The 21,966-nt window shown below is 45.5% G+C and overlaps 1 protein-coding gene across 1 annotated transcript in view; it reads right to left on the bottom strand.

The window, feature by feature from the left end:
* Positions 1-21,232, bottom strand: part of LOC141176116 (uncharacterized) — a 58,457-nt gene extending 37,225 nt beyond the window's left edge. Inside the window, exons 1-6 of the mRNA XM_073660110.1 lie at positions 21,172-21,232; positions 7,950-8,084; positions 7,641-7,820; positions 7,434-7,557; positions 7,253-7,350; positions 6,966-7,056 (exon numbers count right to left, since the gene is read on the bottom strand). Of these exons, the coding sequence (XP_073516211.1) occupies positions 6,966-7,056; positions 7,253-7,350; positions 7,434-7,557; positions 7,641-7,820; positions 7,950-8,027 (571 nt within the window). The 5' untranslated portion in view covers positions 8,028-8,084; positions 21,172-21,232. The remainder of the gene's footprint in view (positions 1-6,965; positions 7,057-7,252; positions 7,351-7,433; positions 7,558-7,640; positions 7,821-7,949; positions 8,085-21,171) is intronic.
* Between the last annotated feature and the right edge of the window lie 734 nt (positions 21,233-21,966).

The following is a 21,966-nucleotide window of genomic DNA, read 5'->3' as shown; positions in this document are numbered from 1 at the left end:
CCAGTGAGAGAAACTATATTATTATCTTTTCCACGTGTTCATTGAGAATGAACACGTCCACTAGAGGACATCTCCTACTAGTTTGACGTTGTCTCACTGCCAAAATGTATGATTTTTTTTAAAGTATGATTGTTTTGCACATTCTGCACTTTAATATTAGATTTTATATTGGAGTTCTTGTGCATGCACTATTCACTTTATGTATTATATCTCATACATCATGTTGCACTTTTTTTTATCATGTTTAACCATTGCACTATTCACTTTACGAATTGATCTAATGAACACTCAGCTATGCATATCTTGAATTTTTCTTGCATATATTTTGCACATTTAAGTGTCCCTTATCTTATAATTGCACCATAATGTCTATTCTTCAGGCAGTTATGTACGTGATGAATTCTTCTCAAATGCATTCAGTTTATTTGTATCATTCGCTCATTCTTTTGACATATTTGGGCTGGATTCCCTGGCTACGTGTCCTGCTTTGCCTCTCTCCTCCCGCATTGTGTTTATTGTGGGCGGCTGAGGGGTGACACGAGTTTATCCCCTCCTACCTGGCCGGGTTGCCATGCTCTGCGTGTCCCTGTCTTTCCTCTCCCCACCCACATTCGGATCTAGTGCGTGGGTGGTATGAGGTGGCTTGGGTCACAGGTCCATTGCTCCCTGCCAGCTGGGCTTCTGTGGTTAGGCGTCCCAGCTTTGCCTCTCCCCGCCCGCACTGTGGTCACGTGTGTGGGAGGGCGGAGGTGACAGATCGCCATGGCAACGCATCTCTACCTTGTCTCTCCCCGTCCACATCAAAATTTCTTCCGGTGTGGGCGGGCGGAGGTGACGTGGGACGCCGACCCTGGTTGTTCCAGCGTGGGATACAGGCAACGTGAACATCTCAAACACCTGTCATTGGTAAGCCATGATATATAAACCTTCTCCTGACACCTTTGCATCACCCCTCAGAGGAAGCTGCACGCGAAACACGCATCAGGGGTGTCCCATTGGTAGCCACACAGGTCACCTTATCTCGTCACATTTTAGGTATACTCTGGGCCTTTTCTTTACTTGGATTCATCCATATAACATATTTCAGGCAGACATTCAACTCTTTTTACCTAAGTTCCTGTGTCACAACATTTGTGTGTTGTTAAGGACACACTGATTCCTTGCTTTATTTTATTTGACTCACTCAGGTCAGTTGTATATCACGGTTTGGTTTAGTGCATAAGGAAATCTCCTTTGTTAGGATTCATTGCCACCATTGTATTCATTCATTTATAAGCATGAATATGTAGACCATGCATAGTGTTTTTTTGGGAATCATTGTCTATGACTATGATTGCAGCATTTTTTCCTTCATGATGCTGTTGGTGTCCAACATTCTTCCTGAGTGACGTTGCCCATGTCTGATACTCTCTTTTTACCAGTAATGTATTGTGTTATTTGTGTTAATAAACAGTCTTATATTTGGCTTATACTCCTGTGTATTTATTATGATTTTGTAATCTTCTAATCCCAGGGGGTAGGTGGATCCTCCAGGTTGTAAGTTGTATAGAAAAGGGCTTTCAATGCACAAAGTCATTCGAACAGTTTTGGGTGGAGGAGAATGTTGTGGTCTAGAGGCAACATGGTGGTGCAGTGGTTAGCACTGCAGCTTTGCTGCCCTGGGGTCCTCGGTTCAAATCCCACCAAGGACAACATCTGCAAGGAGTTTGTATGTTCTTCCCATGTTTGCGTGGGTTTCCTCCAGGTTCTCTGGTTTCCTCCCACACTCAAAAGACATACTGATAGGAAATCTAGATTTTGAGCCCCGATGGGGACAGTGACGACAACGACGATGATGTATGTAAAGCGCTGCGGAATATGTTAGCGCTATATAAAAATAAAGATTATTATTATTATTATTATGGTGATTACACGATTGTGATACGGCCGGACTACACCACCGATAAAGCATCCACAGCCGGTGACTGAGAATAATCTGTAAATGTTTTGGATTTTCAGATGATTATGAATTTCAGAAATACCTTATGACAGTTTTTCATTAATACTTTTTATGTTTTTGTCTGATATTTGTAGTTTTTATTTTTTTGTGTTTAAGCTGCAGTACACACTGATGACGGTCTTGAGGACCAAACCGTTTGTACCTGTGTTGGACTGCAATTAAATACTTTAAAATTATGTCTGTTTGATTGCCAAGTTTCATTTGCCTTTTGCATGGTTTTAGACCCTACTTGTGCACCTATTCCAGCAGTGCTGCGGTTTTCTACACTATTATCTACTCCAGTACGTAAGCACGCTGAAGTGTCATGTCCTCTTCTACGTTCTCGTATAATGTTGAGGAAGCATCCAATATCATTGCACAATCTAACCTATTGTGTGATTTCTTAAAAGTCCCTCCGAAGGAGATGCAAGGATGGAACTTAAAGTGAGAATTACGCTACCTCACCAGCATTGAGTTGCATTGTGCCACATGGTTGGAATACTTGAGAGTACAAAGGATCCCAAGGGAATTGAGGGTCCCAATTTGTCCAACCCTGTTTAGCGATCAGTCTGAGTACTGCATAAAATTTGAACATATACTTAATAAATGTTCTTTTGATATTATTACCCTAACAATTGACTACTTACAGAAGGCTATTGTATCTACCAAGGAACAGGTAAAAAATATTGAAACTCAGCTTGCTGCTACTATCTCTACACAAGAACTCATCACTCTACAAAACAAGATGAGCATCGACGAGATACGGAGAGCAAAAAAAGGAATAAGTTTGCGAGATACTGAAGATTATGAGCAAGACTGGTCTATAGATGGCAAGACAGATACACCTCAAGAAATTATCCTCCCAGATTTGCCAAATCCACTACAGATCCTTCTACCTCCGCTTCGGACACAGACAGGAGGAACCTTTTCAACACTTCTGCTCGTTTTTTTTAGATAAATGAAAAAGATATTCCCAACGCAGAAGAACAGAAGAGGTGGCCAACACAAGGGGAAACACGGACTTCATCTGAGTGACCCACTCCCAGGGATACAGCACCATTGGTGGTAAATATCTCCTCTAGGACTTTGAGTATTGCACAACTTTCTGTACCACAGAAGGGGTTATCTTTTTGTCCCACTAACAAGTACAAAACGTTCAATCTTGATATGGAGTTACAGCGATTTTGTCGCTCACTACGCCTTAGGACACACTTTACCAATGACACACCAGGCAATACCTTGTCTATTCCCTCTACCCTCTCTGATGTTAATACCTCCATCATGGCGCCAGTCTCGGCCTACGCTCCAAAAGTGCATACAGACCTCCACATGACTCACATGCGCTCGAGACTTTCATTGGTTGCGTGGATAGTGCCTTTACAGACTTACATTCCAAGGTAGACAAAGGGCTGCTTCATTACCAGTCCAATCTTTCTCCCCTTGACCTTCAGAAGCCTTCAGGAAGAGAGTAATCTTATCATCAAACTGGCAGACAAAGGGGACACCATAGTAGTGATGAATAAAGGGGATTATCTCCTGGAAGTCAATAGACAACTTAACAATAACTCCACATCCCGTAGACTACTCCATGACCCAACACACCAAGTCAGGACTGCAATAGCATCTGTGTTGGAACATTTTCTCGCCAGAGGAGTGATTGATAGTAAGACACGTGATTTTCTCACTAAGCAACATCCTATCACACCTGTCTTTTATGTACTCCCCAAAATTCACAAAAGCCTTGACCATCCTCCCGGTCGTCCTATAGTAGCCTCGACAGACTCGCTTCTTTAACCTTTATCAATTTTGTTAGAGAAAATATTGATACCATTGATTAAAAAAGTCCCTCCTTTTTACTAGATACAGGAGCTTTTCTCAGTTTTATCACTGACCTAAAATGTGTCCCCCCTGAATCAGTCTTGGTTTCTTTTGAAGTAAACAGACTCTATACGTGCATTCCACACTCTGAATGTATACGTGCTGTACACAGTCTGTTGCTTGAGTCACAGACAGATCCCCTTATCATTGAACTTTGCATTGAACTCCTAACGTTAGTTCTTATCAAAAATAATTTCTTGTTCCAAGATACTTACTTCCTACACACTAAAGGGACAGTGATGGGCTCTAACGTGGTCCCCCTTATGCAAACTGTTATATGGCCACCTTTGAGGCCCTAGTAATTTACTCCAATCCACTCTTTCATAATCACTCCATCGCATGGAAACATTACATCGATGACATTTCTTGCAAATGGGGGTGCCCACAGGAATCTCTAAATGAGTTCTATGACCTTCTGAATTCCAGACCTGGGCTTTACCATGACTCACAGTTCTCATCAAATCAGTTTCCTGGATACCATGGTCCTCAAGGACCAACTTTTACACAAAACCTACCGATCTAAACGGTCTCTTACACTTTACGAATAATCACGCATTACAAATGAAACGGTCAATTCCAAATCCCAGCTCCAGCGGGTAAATAGGATAGTGGCAATGATCAATTACGCTCAGAGAGGCTACAGGAAATGTGCCACAAATTTGAGAAAAGGGGCTAGTCCCCCAAAATCCTACACCAACATAACACACCTTCAGCCCACACCCGTCCTAAACCCATGAACCGGATTCTGTTTGTCCACACTTACCATCCGTTCCCATACATCTTGCACAAAACCATCCTGAGACATTGGAACATCCTACAATCCGCTTATCCCCACATCCCAGATTTCCAACAACCATTTTTTCCGTGTTTCAAACGGGTGCCCAGTCTCAAGGATTCATTACTTCGTGCCGATGTGGACCCCACACGTACAGGGGTCAAACAACGTTTTTTTACTAATTCCTAAGAGGGGGACCTTCCCCTGCTTGCAGTGCCACCAATGTAACAACGTCCTATATGGGAACACCATTTACCATCCCCATACCGGTAAACAATACCCGGTCAAAGGGTATTTTACGTGTTACACCTACTTCGTAGTATACCTCATTAAATTCCCTTGTGGTCTGGCATACATTGATGAGACAACACAACCACAAGCATAAGTCCACAATTAGATGTAAGAATCTACTACTACTCTTGCTACTCTTTCGTTACATTAGGCCATAACATATCTCAACTTAAGTTCCAGGTCATTGAACAGGTGCTTCCCCCTACACGAGGAGGTGAACGTGTACGCCTACTGAAGTAAGGGAGGCCTTTTGGATCCATGACCTTCAAACCCTTACCCCCAGAGGGCTCAATATGGATTATGTTTTATTGTCATTCCTGTGATAATTTTAGGGAGAACTGCATAAGACGTAGCACATTGTTGTTGTTAACTTTGAGTTTTTCACTGTGGAGTGTACATATATGTGTTTTGAGATACAGTATTTGCATGTCATTTAAGAGAGATTAACTTTCTTTCATTATCATGGTATTTATTTTGTATTCTTTATGTTGCAGAACGGCTTCTCCTTATTGTAATCACTGATTATTATCCTCCACTGCCCACAGGCTGCTCTACTTACACCTGTTCGCTTCCGGTCACATTTCCAGGCTTATTATTCTTTTCTCCACTTCCGGGAACGTTGCACTAGCGGTTCACCCTGATTGGTCTCCTGGGACATTAGGTCCCGCCCTCTGACCACATATACCAGGCTTTCTCCTCCCTTGACATGGCGACCTTAGGAACCAGTGGCGGATACCACGTTCCCTGCCTGTCACACTTCCTACACTCACTATTGGGTATGTTTCTACATATATCTGCTGGTCCCTATTGGATAATTCCCTATGGGGCTGATGTTCTTATGGCTGTTTGTCTCCCTAGATCCTGTCTTTCCACTGAGACACTGGAATATAGCTAAAGATGAAAGCATGAAGGACACAAACAGTCTAGTAGGTCACACTTATTATACCGCTATTATGTGCTCTCTATTGCAATGTTTTGGATTTTCAGATGATTATGAATTTCAGAAATACCTTACGACAGTTTGTTTCTAGTACTTTTTATGTTTTTGTCTGATATCTTCAGTTTTTCTTTTTTTGTCATTATGCTGCAGTACATTCTGATAAAGGTCTTGAGGACCGAAACAATTGTACCTGTGTTGGACTGCAATTAAATACTTTAAAATTATGCCTGTTAAGGCCCGGTCACACTTAGCGATGCTGCAACGATCCCAACAACGATACGACCTGTCAGGGATCGTTGCTGCGTCGCTATGTGGTCGCTGGTCAGCTGTCAAACAGGCAGGCTCACCAACGATCAGGGGAGCAGCGACATCATGGAAAGAATCTTTCCACGATGTCCTGCTCCTGGTTGCAAACCTGCTGAAGCAGGAGCAGGCTGGTAACCATGGTAAACATCGGGTTACTAGGGGCACACGCGCACCTAGTAACCCGTTGTTTATCATGGTTACCACTCTGCTACAGTGAGCGGGGAGGTTACCGCTCACTTTAGCAGGCTCGTAACCATGATAAACAACGGGTTACTAGGTGCGCGTGTACCCCTAGTAACCCGATGTTTATCATGGTTATGAGCCTGCTAAAGTGAGTGGTAACCTCCCGCTCACTGTAGCAGAGTGGTAACCATGATAAACAACGGGTTACTAGGTGCGCGTGTGCCCCAAGTAACCCGATGTTTATCATGGTTACCAGCCTGATCGCTGCTCCCGCTAGTCACACACAGCGATGTGTGCTCACCAGCGGGAGGGCAACGACCAAAAAATGGTCCAGGACACTTTGCAGCGATCTCACAGCAGGGGCCTGATCGCTGCAAAGTGTCACACATAGCGACATCGCTGGTGAGGTCGCTGTTGCATCACCAAAACCGTGACACAGCAGCGATCTCGCTAGCGATCTCGCTATGTGAGACGGGGGCTTTAGAGTGGCAAGTTTCATTTGCTATTTGAATGGCTTTGGACCATACGTCACCTATTCCAGCAGTGCTGAGGTTTTCTACACTATTATCTAAGAAGAATCTGTGACTTCTCTGCATTTAGTGGTTACTACTCACCTGGGTAGTCATATGTCGGAATCTCCTCTTTACACCGCTCATCATCCCTCACATATGTCTCTGTAGTATTAATATGGGTCAGATCTTCACCCTGAAACAAATATTGTAAAAGTCACAGACAGATGGAGAAGTCCCATCTATGATCAGCTCTAATCCTGCCATCTCCACCGTTCTCATTACACAAGTATAAAACATAATAATGGTGGATAAAACAAGACTGAGCACAAGACCTTCACAGCCGTCTACACATCATAGGGGAGATCTCATGACATCTTCTCTCCATCTACCTGATGATCCTGAGGAACATTGGGATCTTCTTGTTTACAGTCCTGAGGAAGAAGAGGACGGGGACATCTCTCTGGTGTTGTCCTCTTACTGAATAGAGCTGGAGGAAACACATACAGGGACTGAATTCATTCTTTACGTACAGATAATTATAGGCCGTGTGTATTTAGCCCTTTCTATTACCTGGTGATGTGAGGGGCTGGAGAACCTCCATCATGACGTCCTTGTACGGATCTTTGTGTCCTTCTAAATAGTCCCACTCCTCCATGGAGAAATAGACGGCGACATCCTGACACCTTATAGGAACCTGACACATACAATGATACAGTCATCCCCCCGATCCCTTCATAGCGTTACTGTATAATGTCCCAGCATTCCCAGCAGTGTCACCTCTCCAGTCAGCAGCTCAATCATCTTGTAGGTGAGTTCTAGGATCTTCTGGTCATTGATGTCCTCATGTATCAGTGGGTGTGGTGGAGGCCCTGTGACTGGGCTCAGGGGTCTTCCCCATCCCTCAGACACAGGGTCCTGACAGAGCTCACTAGAGGTCTTCTTCACTACTGTGTAATCCTGGTTATGGAGAGACACATTAACAAAACTCCCTCCAGACATTTCCAGAGTCCTCACCTCTCCAGTTCTGTTCATCTGTTATTCCCATAGATAAGAATGATGTAATGTGACGTCATCAGAATCTCTCACCTCTCCAGTAAGCCGGAAGAGGATCTCTAGGGTGAGGTGTAATATCCTCTCCGCCATCTTGCCCCTGTCCATATCCATGCTTAATGAATGAATCAGAAAAATTTTCTTATTTAGGGGATCCAATATTGTAGAGACCTGAATAAGAAGATGATGAGCCGATGTAAATTCATAAAAATCTTGTGTAATAATTAGTGTTGAGCGAGCATGCACAACACTGCTCGGTACTGTTATGATCTGCAACATAAACTAAGGAAAGAATGGGAAAAGCTGTCCCTACAGTAAGACTAAGCTGAATCCCTATGATGTAGCGGGCAGCCTGTTCCTTGTGAACAGACCCACATTCGTCCTAGGCTAGTCTAGAGACCTATAGAATAAAGGACTGGGACAAAAATGGGACACTTCCTAACAGAAGTTGTTGCAGAGCAAAAAGACAAACTGACAAAAAGTACTAGAGGTCCCAGAGGACCAGGCAATCTAGACAGAGATAGGCACCGAAGCACCTGGCTAGAGAGACAGGCAAAAAACACTGAAGTCCAGCAAAGCCAGAAGGGCGGAGGTGGAATATACAGGCAGCTGGTCACGTGACCGCAAAACACAAGATAGCAAAAACTAACAGGAGGGTTCTAACAGGTACTCGCCCGAGCATCACACTACTCGGGATGTTCGGCGAGCACCGAGCATTTCTGGGTTACTCGGGCGGGAGCTCGGGTCTCCGCCATGCATGTTTGGCGCTCTTTACAGAGTCAATGAACATGCAGGGATTGCCAGCCAGTCACTGTAATGCTGCAGCCATGTTGTTTGTGGGCATTACAGTGATTGGCTGGCTGCACAGCGTCACCTCGAGTATTTAAAACGGGGCGCCGCCATCTTGGACACAGACGGCCGGGATCAGACAGTGTAGGGACAGCGCTGCTGAGCTAGGGAGAGATTTATAGTGCGAAATAGGTAGTGTAGGGTCTCTAAAGCCTGCCAAATCAAACAAACAGACCTTCTCAGGACTAATATCTATCCCAGATATCAGGCAGGCAGGCTGTATAGGAGACGCATTGGTTATACCAGCAAATGCTGCATTACAGTCCTGTGTGGTGCTGCTCAAATTGCTAGAATTAGCTCCAGGTCTCGGGGGCCAGAAAAAATCTTTTTTTTTTCATCTAAATCCTCTTTTTTTTTTTTTTTTTTTCCTTCTTCACACTGTACAAATACCCATCTTATTAACCTTTTGGTGCCCCCCCCCAAAAAAAAAGAAAAAAGTGTGTCTGTGACAGTTCAGACACAAATATATCTGTTTAAAAGAGTCTGGTGTAGGCCCGAGAAATAGAAGTGTGGTTTTGCTGTTCCACAGGTCAAATCTCTGTATTATCCTACTTTTGGCATTTTTTGCCATAAAGAAAGTAATAGTGTCTCCTGATTGTTCAGACACAAATATATCTGTTTAAAAGAGTCTGGTATACGCCAGTAAATTATAACTGTGGTTTTGCCGTTGCACGGTAAAAAAATGTCTATTATCCAGCTTTTGGTATTTTTTCCGTAAAGAAAAACAGTAATAGTTTCTCCCTGATTGTTCAGACACAAATATATCTGTTTAAAATAGTCTGGTGTAGGCCAGAGAAATAGAAGTGTGGTTTTGCAGTTCCACAGTTCAAACCTCTGTATTATCCACTTTTGGGCCATTTTTACCTAAAAAAAAAACAGTTTGAGTGTGTCGCTCACTGTTCAGCCGCAAATATATCTATTTAAAAAAGTCTGGTATATCCCAGTAAACAATAAGTGGTTTTGCCATTCCACGGTAAAAAAATCTCTATTATCCAGCTTTTGGTATTTTTTCCTTAAAGAAAAACAGTAATAGTTTCTCCCTGATTGTTCAGATTGTTTAAAAGAGTCGGGTGTAGGCCAGAGAAAGAGAACTGTGGTTTTCCTCTTCCATGGTTCTAATCTCCATTTTATTACCCTTTTTCTATTGATAGTGCGAGTGTAATATATTTTACTTAATTTACAATGGGCAAGGTGCGTGGCAAGGGACGTGGAACTGGACGTTCTGGTGATGGTGCGTGCAGAGGACGGGGCCGTGGCCAAGGTGAAAATGTGCCACAACCAACAGCCACATCTTCTCACTCCCAGTTCTTGACTGAATTACTAGGGAAGCACAGAACAACACCAGTATTGCGAACTGATCAGTGTGAACAGGTTATTAATTGGATAGCAGATAATACTTCCAGTTACCTGGGCACCACCACCTCCGGTCTGTCTTCCACACGGTCAAATCTTAGTAGCCGTGAGTCTCAACTGCATACTCCTCCTCACCCTGATGCTCCTTCCTCCCACCATGCCGAGTGTCGTCAGACAGCAACTGATCCCACACTTGGACACTCTGAAGAGCTGTTCACTGGTCCATTTCCAGAATTGTGCCCCTCGCCTGCTCCGCTTGAAGTGGTGGAAGAGGAGATCCCATGTAGTGATGCCCAAATATATGAACAGCCACGGCCACAGGAAGTCGACGCTGGCAATTTGTCACAAGAGGTGGACGATGACGAGACACAATTGCCAGGAAGTGAGGAGGAGGATAGTGGTGCGCAAGTGGAAGAGGAGGAGGTGGTGGATGATCTAGTAACTGACCCAATGTGGCAGGAGGACATGCAGAGCGAGGCCAGCAGCACACAGCGTGAGGGAGGCAGAGTACCCCAACAGGCAGGAAGTAGCAGTGTGGTGGCCGCACACAGAAGGCAGGCAACAGTTCCCCGTAACACCAACATGAGGGACGTTGCCAATACAACCTGTAGGTCTTCCAGAGTCTCGAATTTTTTCAAAGACTCTGCTGATAACCCCAAAAAGGCCATTTGTACCACCTGCCATGCCAGCATCAGCAGGGGTGACAAAACTACCAGTCTGACCACCACCACCATGATCAGGCACATGGCAGCAAAGCACCCGACTTTGTGGGGTGAACCCCAGGGTCCACGACCAGTGTCAGCGGGTGTCACCACTGCTTCTTCCGCTGTTGTGCGTGCAATAGAACCCCCTGTTGTGTGTGCAAGGCAATCCCCTGTCCATACTGCATGCAAAGATGCCCCCTCCTCTCAGTCTTCACTTGTTATGGCAGTTTCTCAAGAAACAGCATCAACGTCCACATCCCACCGCAGCGTTCAATTGTCCATATCCCAGACCTTTGAACAAAAGCGCAAATTTGCAGCCAACGCCCCACAGGCCACAGTCCTAAATTCGCACATTTCCCAATTGCTTGCGTTGGAAATGCTGCCTTTTAGGCTGGTGGAGACGGAATCCTTCCGCAACCTTATGGCGGTGGCCGTCCCTCGGTACTCGGTCCCCAGCCGAAACTATTTTGTCCGGTGTGCCATTCCCGCACTACACAAGCACGTGTCCCAAAACATCTGCTGTGCCCTCAACAAGGCAGTCACTGGGAGAGTCCACCTGACAACGGACACGTGGACAAGTACTTGTGGCCAGGGACGGTACATCTCCCTGACGGCACACAGGGTAAACATAGTGGAAGCCGGGACCCAGTCGGACCTTGGGACGGAACACATCCTCCCCACACCGAGGATTGCGGGACCTATGTCAGTCAGAGTTGCCCCCACAGTGTACAGCTCCTGCGCATCATCCTCCTCCTCCTCATGTTCAGCCTCCATCTCAGATCACTACGTCAGTTACAAGCTGGAAGCACTGCAGTATTGCCTCCTCCAAGCGGCAACAGGCTGTGCTGAAACTCATAAGCTTAGGTGAGAAACCTCACACTGCTTGTGAATTGTGGACAGCTGTGAAAGAGCAGGCAGATCTGTGGCTGAGACCGCTGAACCTACATCCAGGCATGGTCGTGTGTGACAATGGCCGTAACCTGATGGCGGCTCTGAGGCGAGGCGAGATCACACACGTACCATGCCTGGCTCACGTGCTTAACCTCGTGGTTCAGCGGTTTCTTAAATCGTACCCCGAGTTGCCAGATCTGCTCGTCAAAGTACGCCGCCTGTCAGCTCATTTTCGCAAGTCGGCTACAGCTTCCGCCGCCCTTGCTGTGTTGCAGCAGCGCTTGCAGCCTCCGTCACACCGACTGGTGTGTGATGTTCCCACACGTTGGAACTCTACCCTCCACATGTTGCAAAGGATTTGTGAGTAGAAGAGAGCAGTTGGGAGTACCAGCTGCAACAAGGCCGTCGATATTCAGTCAGACTTCACACATAAGACCTCAGGAGTGGACCTGGATGTCTGCCATCTTGCCAAACTTTGAGGAGTCCACCAAGATGGCGCCATCATTAGCGTCAGCATTCCACTTGTCTGTCTTTTGCAATGCTCTCTGCAGAGAATTAAAGAGGAGGCATTGCAGCCAGAGTATGATGAGATGGATCAAGAAGCCGTAGGGGCCCAGCCTCAGCCTCATCTCATCCCAACGTGCATTGGGGGACAATGAGGGAGAGGAGGAGGAGGAAGAACAGTAGCTGGTATCATGCGCTGTAGACGGTAGTACCTGTAAAACTGTCATACCGTCGGTTCAGCGTGGGTGGCCTGAGGACAGGGGGGTAGGAGGAGGTGGAGGAGGAGAAGAGAATGGTCAGTCGTCATCTTGGTGAGGACACGGAAGTCTTGCCCGTTACCAGTCTGGCACGCATGGCTGACTTTACACTGTGTTCCAAATTATTATGCAAATAATATTTTCTCAGAATCTCCCAAATTACCTATATGAATTGCAGTCATTGTAATTTTCCAGTCAAATAACTATTAGAGTACAATTGAAAGGTTTTTGTACAAACTACCTATGATAACAGTATATTTTTTAAAAAAATAGAAAACTCAAACTGCACTCAAAATGCATGTCCCAAATTATTATGCACAGCAGAGTTTTCAACCTTTTAATTTTAATAAAGAGCAAAAAAATGCTCATTTTTGAAATTATAAGCATTAGCAGGTTATTACAAACTGAAATCAAACAGTTTTCAACTCAAAACTTTATTCTAGGTGATGTTACATTTGCACATAGGACCCCTTGTTCGAAAGGAGCTTCTGAACTCTCTCGTCCATTGAATTTGTCAGGTTTTGGATGGTTTCTGCTTCAATTGTTTTGCATGAGGACAGAATACCCTCCCAGAGCTGTTGCTTAGATGTGAACTGCCTCCCGCCATAATAGACACTCCTTTTGATGATGCTCCAGAGGTTCTCAATGGGGTTGAGGTCAGCGGAGCATGGGTGCCACACCATAAGTTTGCCCCCTTTTATGCCCATAGCAGCCAGAGATGCAGATGTGTAATGTGCACCCATGCTCCCCTGACCTCAACCCCATTGAGAACCTCTGGAGCATCATCAAAAGGAGTGTCTATGATGGCGGGAGGCAGTTCACATCTAAGCAACAGCTCTGGGAGGGTATTCTGTCCTCATGCAAAACAATTGAAGCAGAAACCATCCAAAACCTGACAAATTCAATGGACGAGAGAGTTCAGAAGCTCCTTTCAAACAAGGGGTCCTATGTGCAAATGTAACGTCACCTAGAATAAAGTTTTGAGTTGAAAACTGTTTGATTTCAGTTTGTAATAACCTAATGCTTATAATTTCAAAAATGACCATTTTTTTGTTCTTTATTAAAATGAAAAGGTTGAAAACTCTGCTGTGCATAATAATTTGGAACATGCATTTTGAGGGCAGTTTGAGTTTTTTATTTTTTAAAAAATATACTGTTATCATAGGCAGTATGTACAAAAACCTTTCAATTGTACTCTAATAGTTATTTGACTGGAAAATTATAATGACTGCAATTCATATAGGTAATTTGGGAAAATCTGAGAAAATATTATTTGCATAATAATTTGGAACACAGTGTATGTTACACTGCCTTAACCGTGACCCTCGCGTTGTCAAAATGTTGGGTGACAGTCATTACTGGTTGGTGACACTTTTAGACCCCCGCTACAAGGAGAACTTTCACTCTCTTATTCCTGAGGTGGAGAGGTCTACAAAAATGGGGCAGTACCAGAAGGCCCTTGCTGCAGAACTGTTAAAAAAATTCCCATCTGAACACGCTAGCGGCAGAGGTCACAGTTCGTTGCCCAACCAAGGCGTACAGGCGAGAGAGACGCAACTCCAATTCAGCAGAGGCAGGGGAACACTGTCAACATTCTTGGAGAGTTTTCTCAGACCCTCCCTTCGGACAGGCCCTGAGGCGCGGGGTACTCTCACAAGGAGTGGAAAGTTTCAAAAGATGGTGAGGGAGTACCTTGCCGACCGTACCAGTGTCCTCCGTGATTCCTCTGTGCCTTTTAATTATTGGGTATCCAAGCTGGACACTTGGAATGAACTCGCTCTGTACGCCTTGGAGGTCCTGGCCTGCCCTACCGCTAGCGTGTTATCGGAGCGTGTTTTTAGTGCCGCTGGGGGAATTATAACTGATAAGCACAATCGCCTGTCAACTGACAATGCTGACAAGCTGACCCTTATCAAATTGAACAAGGGCTGGATTGGGCCAGACTTCTCATCACCACCAAATGACAGCAGAGTAACAAAGTCAAATCCACTGTGTTATTTCGGGAGGTGTATTTACATGCACCGCTTCACACCCACACATGGGTATACGCTTCCTCATTTCGGCTGTTTTATGCTCTTCTCCTTATCCTCAGCCTCCACCACCACTATTCCACCAGGGTGACCGTGGTCCGTGTTGCCAGCATTGCAAGTTCCTCCGTCCTTATTTTTGGCAGCTTTTGCTTGGAAGTCATAAGCAAAGACTATGGGAGACCCACTCCCCAATAATGGGAATAATGTTTGTAATATGCTGTACTGCATGGCTCTTGTAAGGGGCATTGCAAGTTCCTCCGTCCTAATTTTTGGCAGCTTTTGCTTGGAAGGCATAAGCAAAGACTATGGGAGACCCACTCCCCAATAATGGGAATAATGTTTGTAATATGCTGTACTGCATGGCTCTTGTAAGGGGCATTGCAATTTCCTCCGTCCTAATTTTTGGCAGCTTTTGCTTGGAAGGCATAAGCAAAGACTATGGGAGACCCACTCCCCAATAATGGGAATAATGTTTGTAATATGCTGTACTGCATGGCTCTTGTAAGGGGCATTGCAAGTTCCTCCATCCTAATTTTTGGCAGCTTTTGCTTGGAAGGCATAAGCAAAGACTATGGGAGACCCACTCCTCAAAAATGGGAATAATGTTTGTAATATGCTGTACTGCATGGCTCTTGTAAGGGGCATTGCAATTTCCTCCGTCCTAATTTTTGGCAGCTTTTGCTTGGAAGGCATAAGCAAAGACTATGGGAGACCCACTCCCCAATAATGGGAATAATGTTTGTAATATGCTGTACTGCATGGCTCTTGTAAGGGGCATTGCAAGTTCCTCCGTCCTAATTTTTGGCAGCTTTTGCTTGGAAGGCATAAGCAAAGACTATGGGAGACCCACTCCCCAATAATGGGAATGTTTGTCATATGCTGTACTGCATGGCTCTTGTAAGGGGCATTGCAAGTTCCTCCATCCTAATTTTTGGCAGCTTTTGCTTGGAAGGCATAAGCAAAGACTATGGGAGACCCACTCCAATAATGGGAATAATGTTTGTAATATGCTGTACTGCATGGCTCTTGTAAGGGGCATTGCAAGTTCCTCCATCCTAATTTTTGGAAGCTTTTGCTTGGAAGTCATAAGCAAAGACTATGGGAGACCCACTCCCCAATAATGGGAATAATTTTTGTAATATGCTGTAGTGAATGGCTCTTGTAAGGGGTATTGCAAGTTCCTCCATCCTAATTTTCCCAAAGTCAGCTTTTAGTCAGCTTTTGCTTTCCAATGCAAAGGCGAAAACTAAGGGAGACCCACTCCCCAATAATGGGTAGAAGGTTTTTAGTACGCTGTAATCCACGTCTGTTTCAAGGAGCATTGCAGTTTCTCATAATTATTGGAAAGCCTTCCATTCACTGCTTAGGCCAACAGTGTACAGGAGACCCAGTTGCTATAAATGGAAAAAACCTCCATGTCACTTGCAAGGGGCATTGGAGTGCCTCGAAATTTTTGGTAGGCATTGCACTCACTGTATGCCCTATAACTGTGTAGCCGAACAGCTCCTTTTGGTACAGAAACATATCCTACAAGACATGTGTGGTTGACTGGCCTGATATTGATGTGAATGGTCCCTGTTCCTCCTGCTCTTTCTCCTTTGCCACCACGTCATCCATCATTTATCAACTGAAGCTTTGTTTTAACGGGAGTCATAGAACTGGGATAGTAGCAGGAAAACCTCAGGCCTAGCTGCTACTACATACATGCGCTTGCATTCCAAGAAAACAAAGCAGATGCTAACTTCTATCATCATCATCATGCTCCTCACCTTGGCACTCTCAACTCCCCTGATGGAGAAGCCAGGGCCCACCGGAGGAGTCTGGTTCTCTGGTGGGCTTGTCCAATGCTGCCCTAAAGCAGGCCAGGCTGAGAAAAGTGTGGGGGAAGTTCTCAGGAGAAATAGGGGTGGCTGGGGACCATTAATGGACACAAAAGTGGCTTAATACCTCTGACCATATTGTTGACAGTAGTGACCTGGGGGTCAGAAATGCTTCCTGGGGTGATCCCCATGCTGTCCCCATGTCTTTTGAGCACTGTCACTATTTGGACACTTTTTAGGCTTTCTACAGACTGCCGGGGGTGCCGCCGCAAAAATGCTTGGGTCTCCCATAGACTAACATTGGGCTCGTTGCTCGGGTCGAGCACCCGAGTATCACGGTGAGCTCGGCCCGAGTTTCGAGCACCCGAGCATTTTAGTGCTCGCTCAACACTAGTAATAATACAATCACTGGAGATAATAAGGGAAACATATGAGATTTACTATTTTCTACTAATTTGTTTTCTTCTTTACATCTAGTAATAAAACCTATATATTTTAGGCCACAGACAACAAGCAGTTTCTTCCTTGGCGTCTGCAGCTGAATACGTTTCTCATAGACTCATCTTCCTTATTGCTAATTCTCGTCTCATTTACCGACACTGGAATCGGCATTAGCAATACTGCAGAAGATATTCATTACACGTGACATGAGAAATAACTACTTCATGATGAGGACGACATTTTGATCTTCAACTACGGCTTTAGAAACATATTTGGCCAGAGTCCATCACTGACTACATCACCACCGGCCGTCTATATGAATGTTTTCCGTCTTTTCCAGACTGTAATCTTCTATCATGTTAGATCTCATGTCTGATTCACACACAGAAGTTTGAGACATTTATAAAAGCTTGTTTGTAAGAACACCAACACAAGAGGTATTTGATGCCAAATTCTCCATGTACAATGTATTTTTTTTCTCTGGATATGATGGGAATTTTTTAGCATTTTCATGTAGGTTTCCATAGATTACATGAAAAACACCCCCAAAAAATAAAATTGGGGATGGAGGTACTGGGGAAACATTATACAGTGTGTGGGTGGATGGCGGTACTAGGGGAACAGTATACTGTGTGTGGGGGCCAAGAAAGGGGCACTGTACTATGGGAGCAATACATGATTCATTCACAAAAACACCCTAAACATAACATTTTTAAAACAACCTCACAATTTGTGAATCTTCAGGGTAAATCACTATCTAACCATTTGATTAGAGCTGATACTATTAAGCTCAAGTGTCTAAACAGACTTTCTTTCAAATCCATAAAGGGGCACTTTTCCATGTTTGTCATGCAAGAACTGTTGGAGGATTATTACAGGTGACAGTTTTCCCATCAATTAGAAGGGACACCTGTGGATATTGGTGGTTTTTACCTGCTACATTTCTGGTGTGATTTACTCGGTAAAGTGCCCTTGTGTTAAAGGGGTTGTCCACTACTTTATATGATCCCCCAATGTATTCCCCCGGGGCCCATAAGTGTTTCTCTAAATACTTTGTGGTGCCTTTTCTGCCTGTGAGTGGCGCTATCACTGGCCGCTCACAGGCATCACGTGACCCCTGGCTGCAGCCAGCTCTGACAGTCCGCTCATGTCACGTCAAGTTCCGGCTGCACCAGGTGGTACTCACTTCTGCGTTTCACGGTGGACGCTGGGCTGTGGTGTGGGTTACCCAGCACGTCCCACCCGGCATCCACTGCACGCTCTTCCTCTCCTCATTCACTGGGAAAGCGAGCGGTAGATGCTGGGTGTGACGCACGGGGTAACCCCGCCCACAGCCAAGCATCCACCGTGGGGAGCGCGTCACTGATGTCACGCCTCACTTGACGTGACATCAATGACGGGTCACGTGATGCCTCTGAGCGGCCAGCGGTAGCGTCGCAAGGAGGCAGAAAGGCACCACAAGGTATTTACAAAAACATTTCTGGGCCCCGGGGGGTACATTGGGGGGTTCATAAAAAGTAGTGGACAAATTCTTTAAAGTGGACATTGGACAAACGTCATGATCAATTACAATCAGACTGAAGGAACATGGCTCCTCTATTCGGCTCTATGAGTCTAGGATGAAATCCACTACGGCTACTGCAAGAAAAAGCATAAAGAGCAGAAGTTTGGTGAGACCACCGTGGCCAGACATTTCTCAGAGATGGTGATAAAAGTTCTGATCTCCGATGGTCGGTGTTAGAAGAGGCGACCGCAGCGGATTCACAATCACAACGCTGTAAACTTCTACTGAGACATGTTCTGGATTTACTCCCTGGAATCACTTTCTCTCAGAGGGTTAAATGACGTCTGTAACTTCATTGTCTTTCTATGAAGCTTCTTCTCTGAACTTTATTCCTCTGCTGTCTGCTGGGAAGTTGTTTTATAAAAAAATATATTTGTGTTTATTTTCTTTCAGTTTACTGGGTTAGTAATGGGGGTGTCTGATAGACGCTTCTCCAATACTAACTGTTAGGATTGATAACAGCTGACAATACACAACTGACATAAACCACAAAAATATTACCCCGGTTGCCAACATACCAGGGCAATTGGGAAGAGGTAGACAAAGTGCCAAAATTTGTCGCATCTAATGTGATTTGACAATTCTGAGGCTGCTGCGGACGGGTATTTTTAGGCTGGAAGGGGCCAATATCCATGGACCTTCCCAGCAGGATAATATCAGCCCAAAGCTGTCTGATGTACCTTAGCCGGTTATCAAAAATAGGGGGGGACTCCATGTCATTTTTTTTAATTCATTATTTATTTACTAGGTTTAACCCCTTCATGACAGGAGCATTTTCAGTTTCTGAGTTTTCGTTTTTGCTCCTCTTCTTCCCAGAGCCATAGCCCTTTTATTTTTCAGTCAATATGGCCGTGTGAGGGCTTATTTTTTGCAGGAAGAGTTGTACTTTTAAACGCCATTACTAGTTTTACCATATCATGTACTGGAAAACGGGAAAAAAATTCCAAGTGCAGTGAAATTGCAAAAAAAATGCAATTCCACAGTTGTTTTTTGTTCTTTTTTCTTTCCACATTCACTTAATGCTAAAACTGACCTGCCATTATTATTCTCCAGGTCATTACAAGTTCGTAGACACCAAACATTTATAGGTTCTTTTTTATTTCGGTGGTGAAAAAAAATTCCAAAGTTTGCTAAAAAAAAAAAAAAAAAAAAAAAAAAAATGGCGCCATTTTCCGAGACCCGTAGTGTTTCCATTTTTCGGGATCTGAGGCCGGGTGAGGGCTTATTTTTTGCGTGCCAGGCTGACGTTTTTATTGATACCATTTTGGGGTAGATCCGATGTTTTGATCGCCCGTTATTGATTTTATTGCAATGTTGTGGCGACCAAAAAAACGTAATTCTGGCATTTGGAATTTTTTTCTTCTTATGCCGTTTACTGATTGGATGAATTATTTTTTTTATATTGATAGATCGGGTGATTCTGAAAGCGGTGATACCAAATATGTGTATATGGGGTTTATTTTTTATTATTTTATTTTGAATGGGGCAAAAGGGGGTGATTTAAACTTTTAAAAACTTTTTTTTTACACTTTTTGCTTGCTTCTATAGTATCCATAGGAGACTAGAAGCAGCAACTGTCCGATCGCCTCTGCTACATAGAGGTGATGAGCAGATCACCTCTATGTAGCAGAAATGCTCCTGTGCTATGAGTACCGACCACTAGGTGGCGCTCATAGCAATCTTTACCTGACAACCACTGGGGTCTGCTGCAGACCCAGGGCTGTCATGCCCACCCATCAGTGACCCGCGATCACGTGACGGGGTCACCGATGGGTGGGGTAAGTGACGCGCTTCCGGCGCGGCGCTGTTAATGAGATTGACAGCAGCATTTAACTAGTTAGTAGTCGCGGGCGGATCTGTAATAATCAGCTGCCATGTGCTCGGTCCAGTGCGGGCTCAGCGCCGGAGACACCGCTGAACCGGCCTTTCTGACGTTGTGCGTACTATTACTGACCATGTCGGAAAGGTGTTAAAAAAGGTGAAATACACCCTTTAGTGCCACATGGAAGGCAGCTTTATAATATTTAGAAGGGAGATGACATTAATCTAAGCACTCCCTCCTATAACAACTCTCCTTGAACTACTGTACTTTCTGAGGACAGTGGGCCAAGCATCGCATCGCGGGGTCTTCTGTAAGGCCCAATAACTAGCGAATGGTCTTTGGATAAGGTGTTAACCGAGCACAACCGAGTGTCATCGGAGTTCTCGTATATCATGTTCGAGTCCCTGTGTCTGCATGATTTGCGGCTGTTAGACAGCCTCAACACATGACGGGATTGCCTGTTTATTAGGGAATCCTCACGTGTTGAAGCTGTTTAACAGCTGCAAATCATGCAGACACAGGGACTCGAACATGATATACAAGCACTCTCCGATGATACTCAGTTATGCTCCAGCGTGCTCGGTTAACCCCTTATCGGAGCACGTTCCCTCATCACTACCGATAACAAGATGCGGCCGGCCAATCGCAGTAATGCCAGTAGAAAACATGGCTACAGCACTACAGTGTATGGCAGGCAATGCCCGAATGTATATTGGCCGTATAACAGACACAAGACATACGGGGGGCAGTCTAGAACTCCCCCGATACTCGTAATGGAGAGATAATCACCAGTATCTACATTACTGTGCTGGAACCAGGAGAGGAATAATGGCGCTGTGTGAGGACTTCTCTGGGCTTCTGTCCTTCATCCTGCAGTCGTCTGAATGGATCTAATGTGGACGGGAACCAGCAAAGCCGCATTCTGCCCACAGCTGTTACCTCACTGTTCACACCACACAGAGACCCCAAAAGAGTCTCGGTGCTGAAGGGGTTAATGCCCAGTAATGGGGAATCTCCACATACCTCCACCTGCAGAGCCGCCACCACATATATGGCTGCTCTGTGCGCACAGGAGCTGTGATGAGGTCACAGGAGGGGAGGAGTCAGGGGTCACATGATCAGGGGCCTCAGTGGATGCAGGACTCTGCTGTGCTGGTTGTCATGGTGCTGGATGAGCTGAAGTTTATGTGTGGGGTCAGGAGGGGTTTACAGTGTGGATGTAGCAGAGCCGCGTGTGTACGAGGTGTACGGAGCGGAGCCGCGTGTGTACGAGGTGTACGGAGCAGAGCCGCGCGTGTACGAGGTGTACGGAGCAGAGCCGCGTGTGTACGAGGTGTACGGAGCAGAGCCGCGTGTGTACGAGGTGTACGGAGCAGAGCCGTGTGTGTACGAGGTGTACGGAGCAGAGCCGCGTGTGTACGAGGTGTACGGAGCAGAGCCGCGCATGTACGAGGTGTATGGAGCGGAGCCGCGTGTGTACGAGGTGTACGGAGCGGAGCCGCGTGTGTACGAGGTGTACGGAGCGGAGCCGTGTGTGTACGAGGTGTACGGAGCAGAGCCGCGTGTGTACGAGGAGTACGGAGCGGAGCCGCGCGTGTACGAGGTGTACGGAGCAGAGCCGTGTGTACGAGGTGTACGGAGCAGAGCCGTGTGTGTACGAGGTGTACGGAGCAGAGCCGCGTGTGTACGAGGTGTACGGAGCGGAGCCGCGCGTGTACGAGGTGTACGAAGCGGAGCCGCGCGTGTACGAGGTGTACAGAGCGGAGCCGCGCGTGTACGAGGTGTACGGAGCGGAGCCGCGCGTGTACGAGGTGTACG

Source organism: Phyllobates terribilis, unplaced genomic scaffold (assembly GCF_046119375.1).
Source record: "Phyllobates terribilis strain yellow unplaced genomic scaffold, ASM4611937v1 Scaffold_17__1_contigs__length_24005725, whole genome shotgun sequence".
In the NCBI taxonomy this organism is placed as follows: domain Eukaryota; kingdom Metazoa; phylum Chordata; class Amphibia; order Anura; family Dendrobatidae; genus Phyllobates; species Phyllobates terribilis.
The sequence above is the reverse complement of the archived record's forward strand: the minus strand, read 5'-3'. Positions and strand labels throughout refer to the sequence as shown.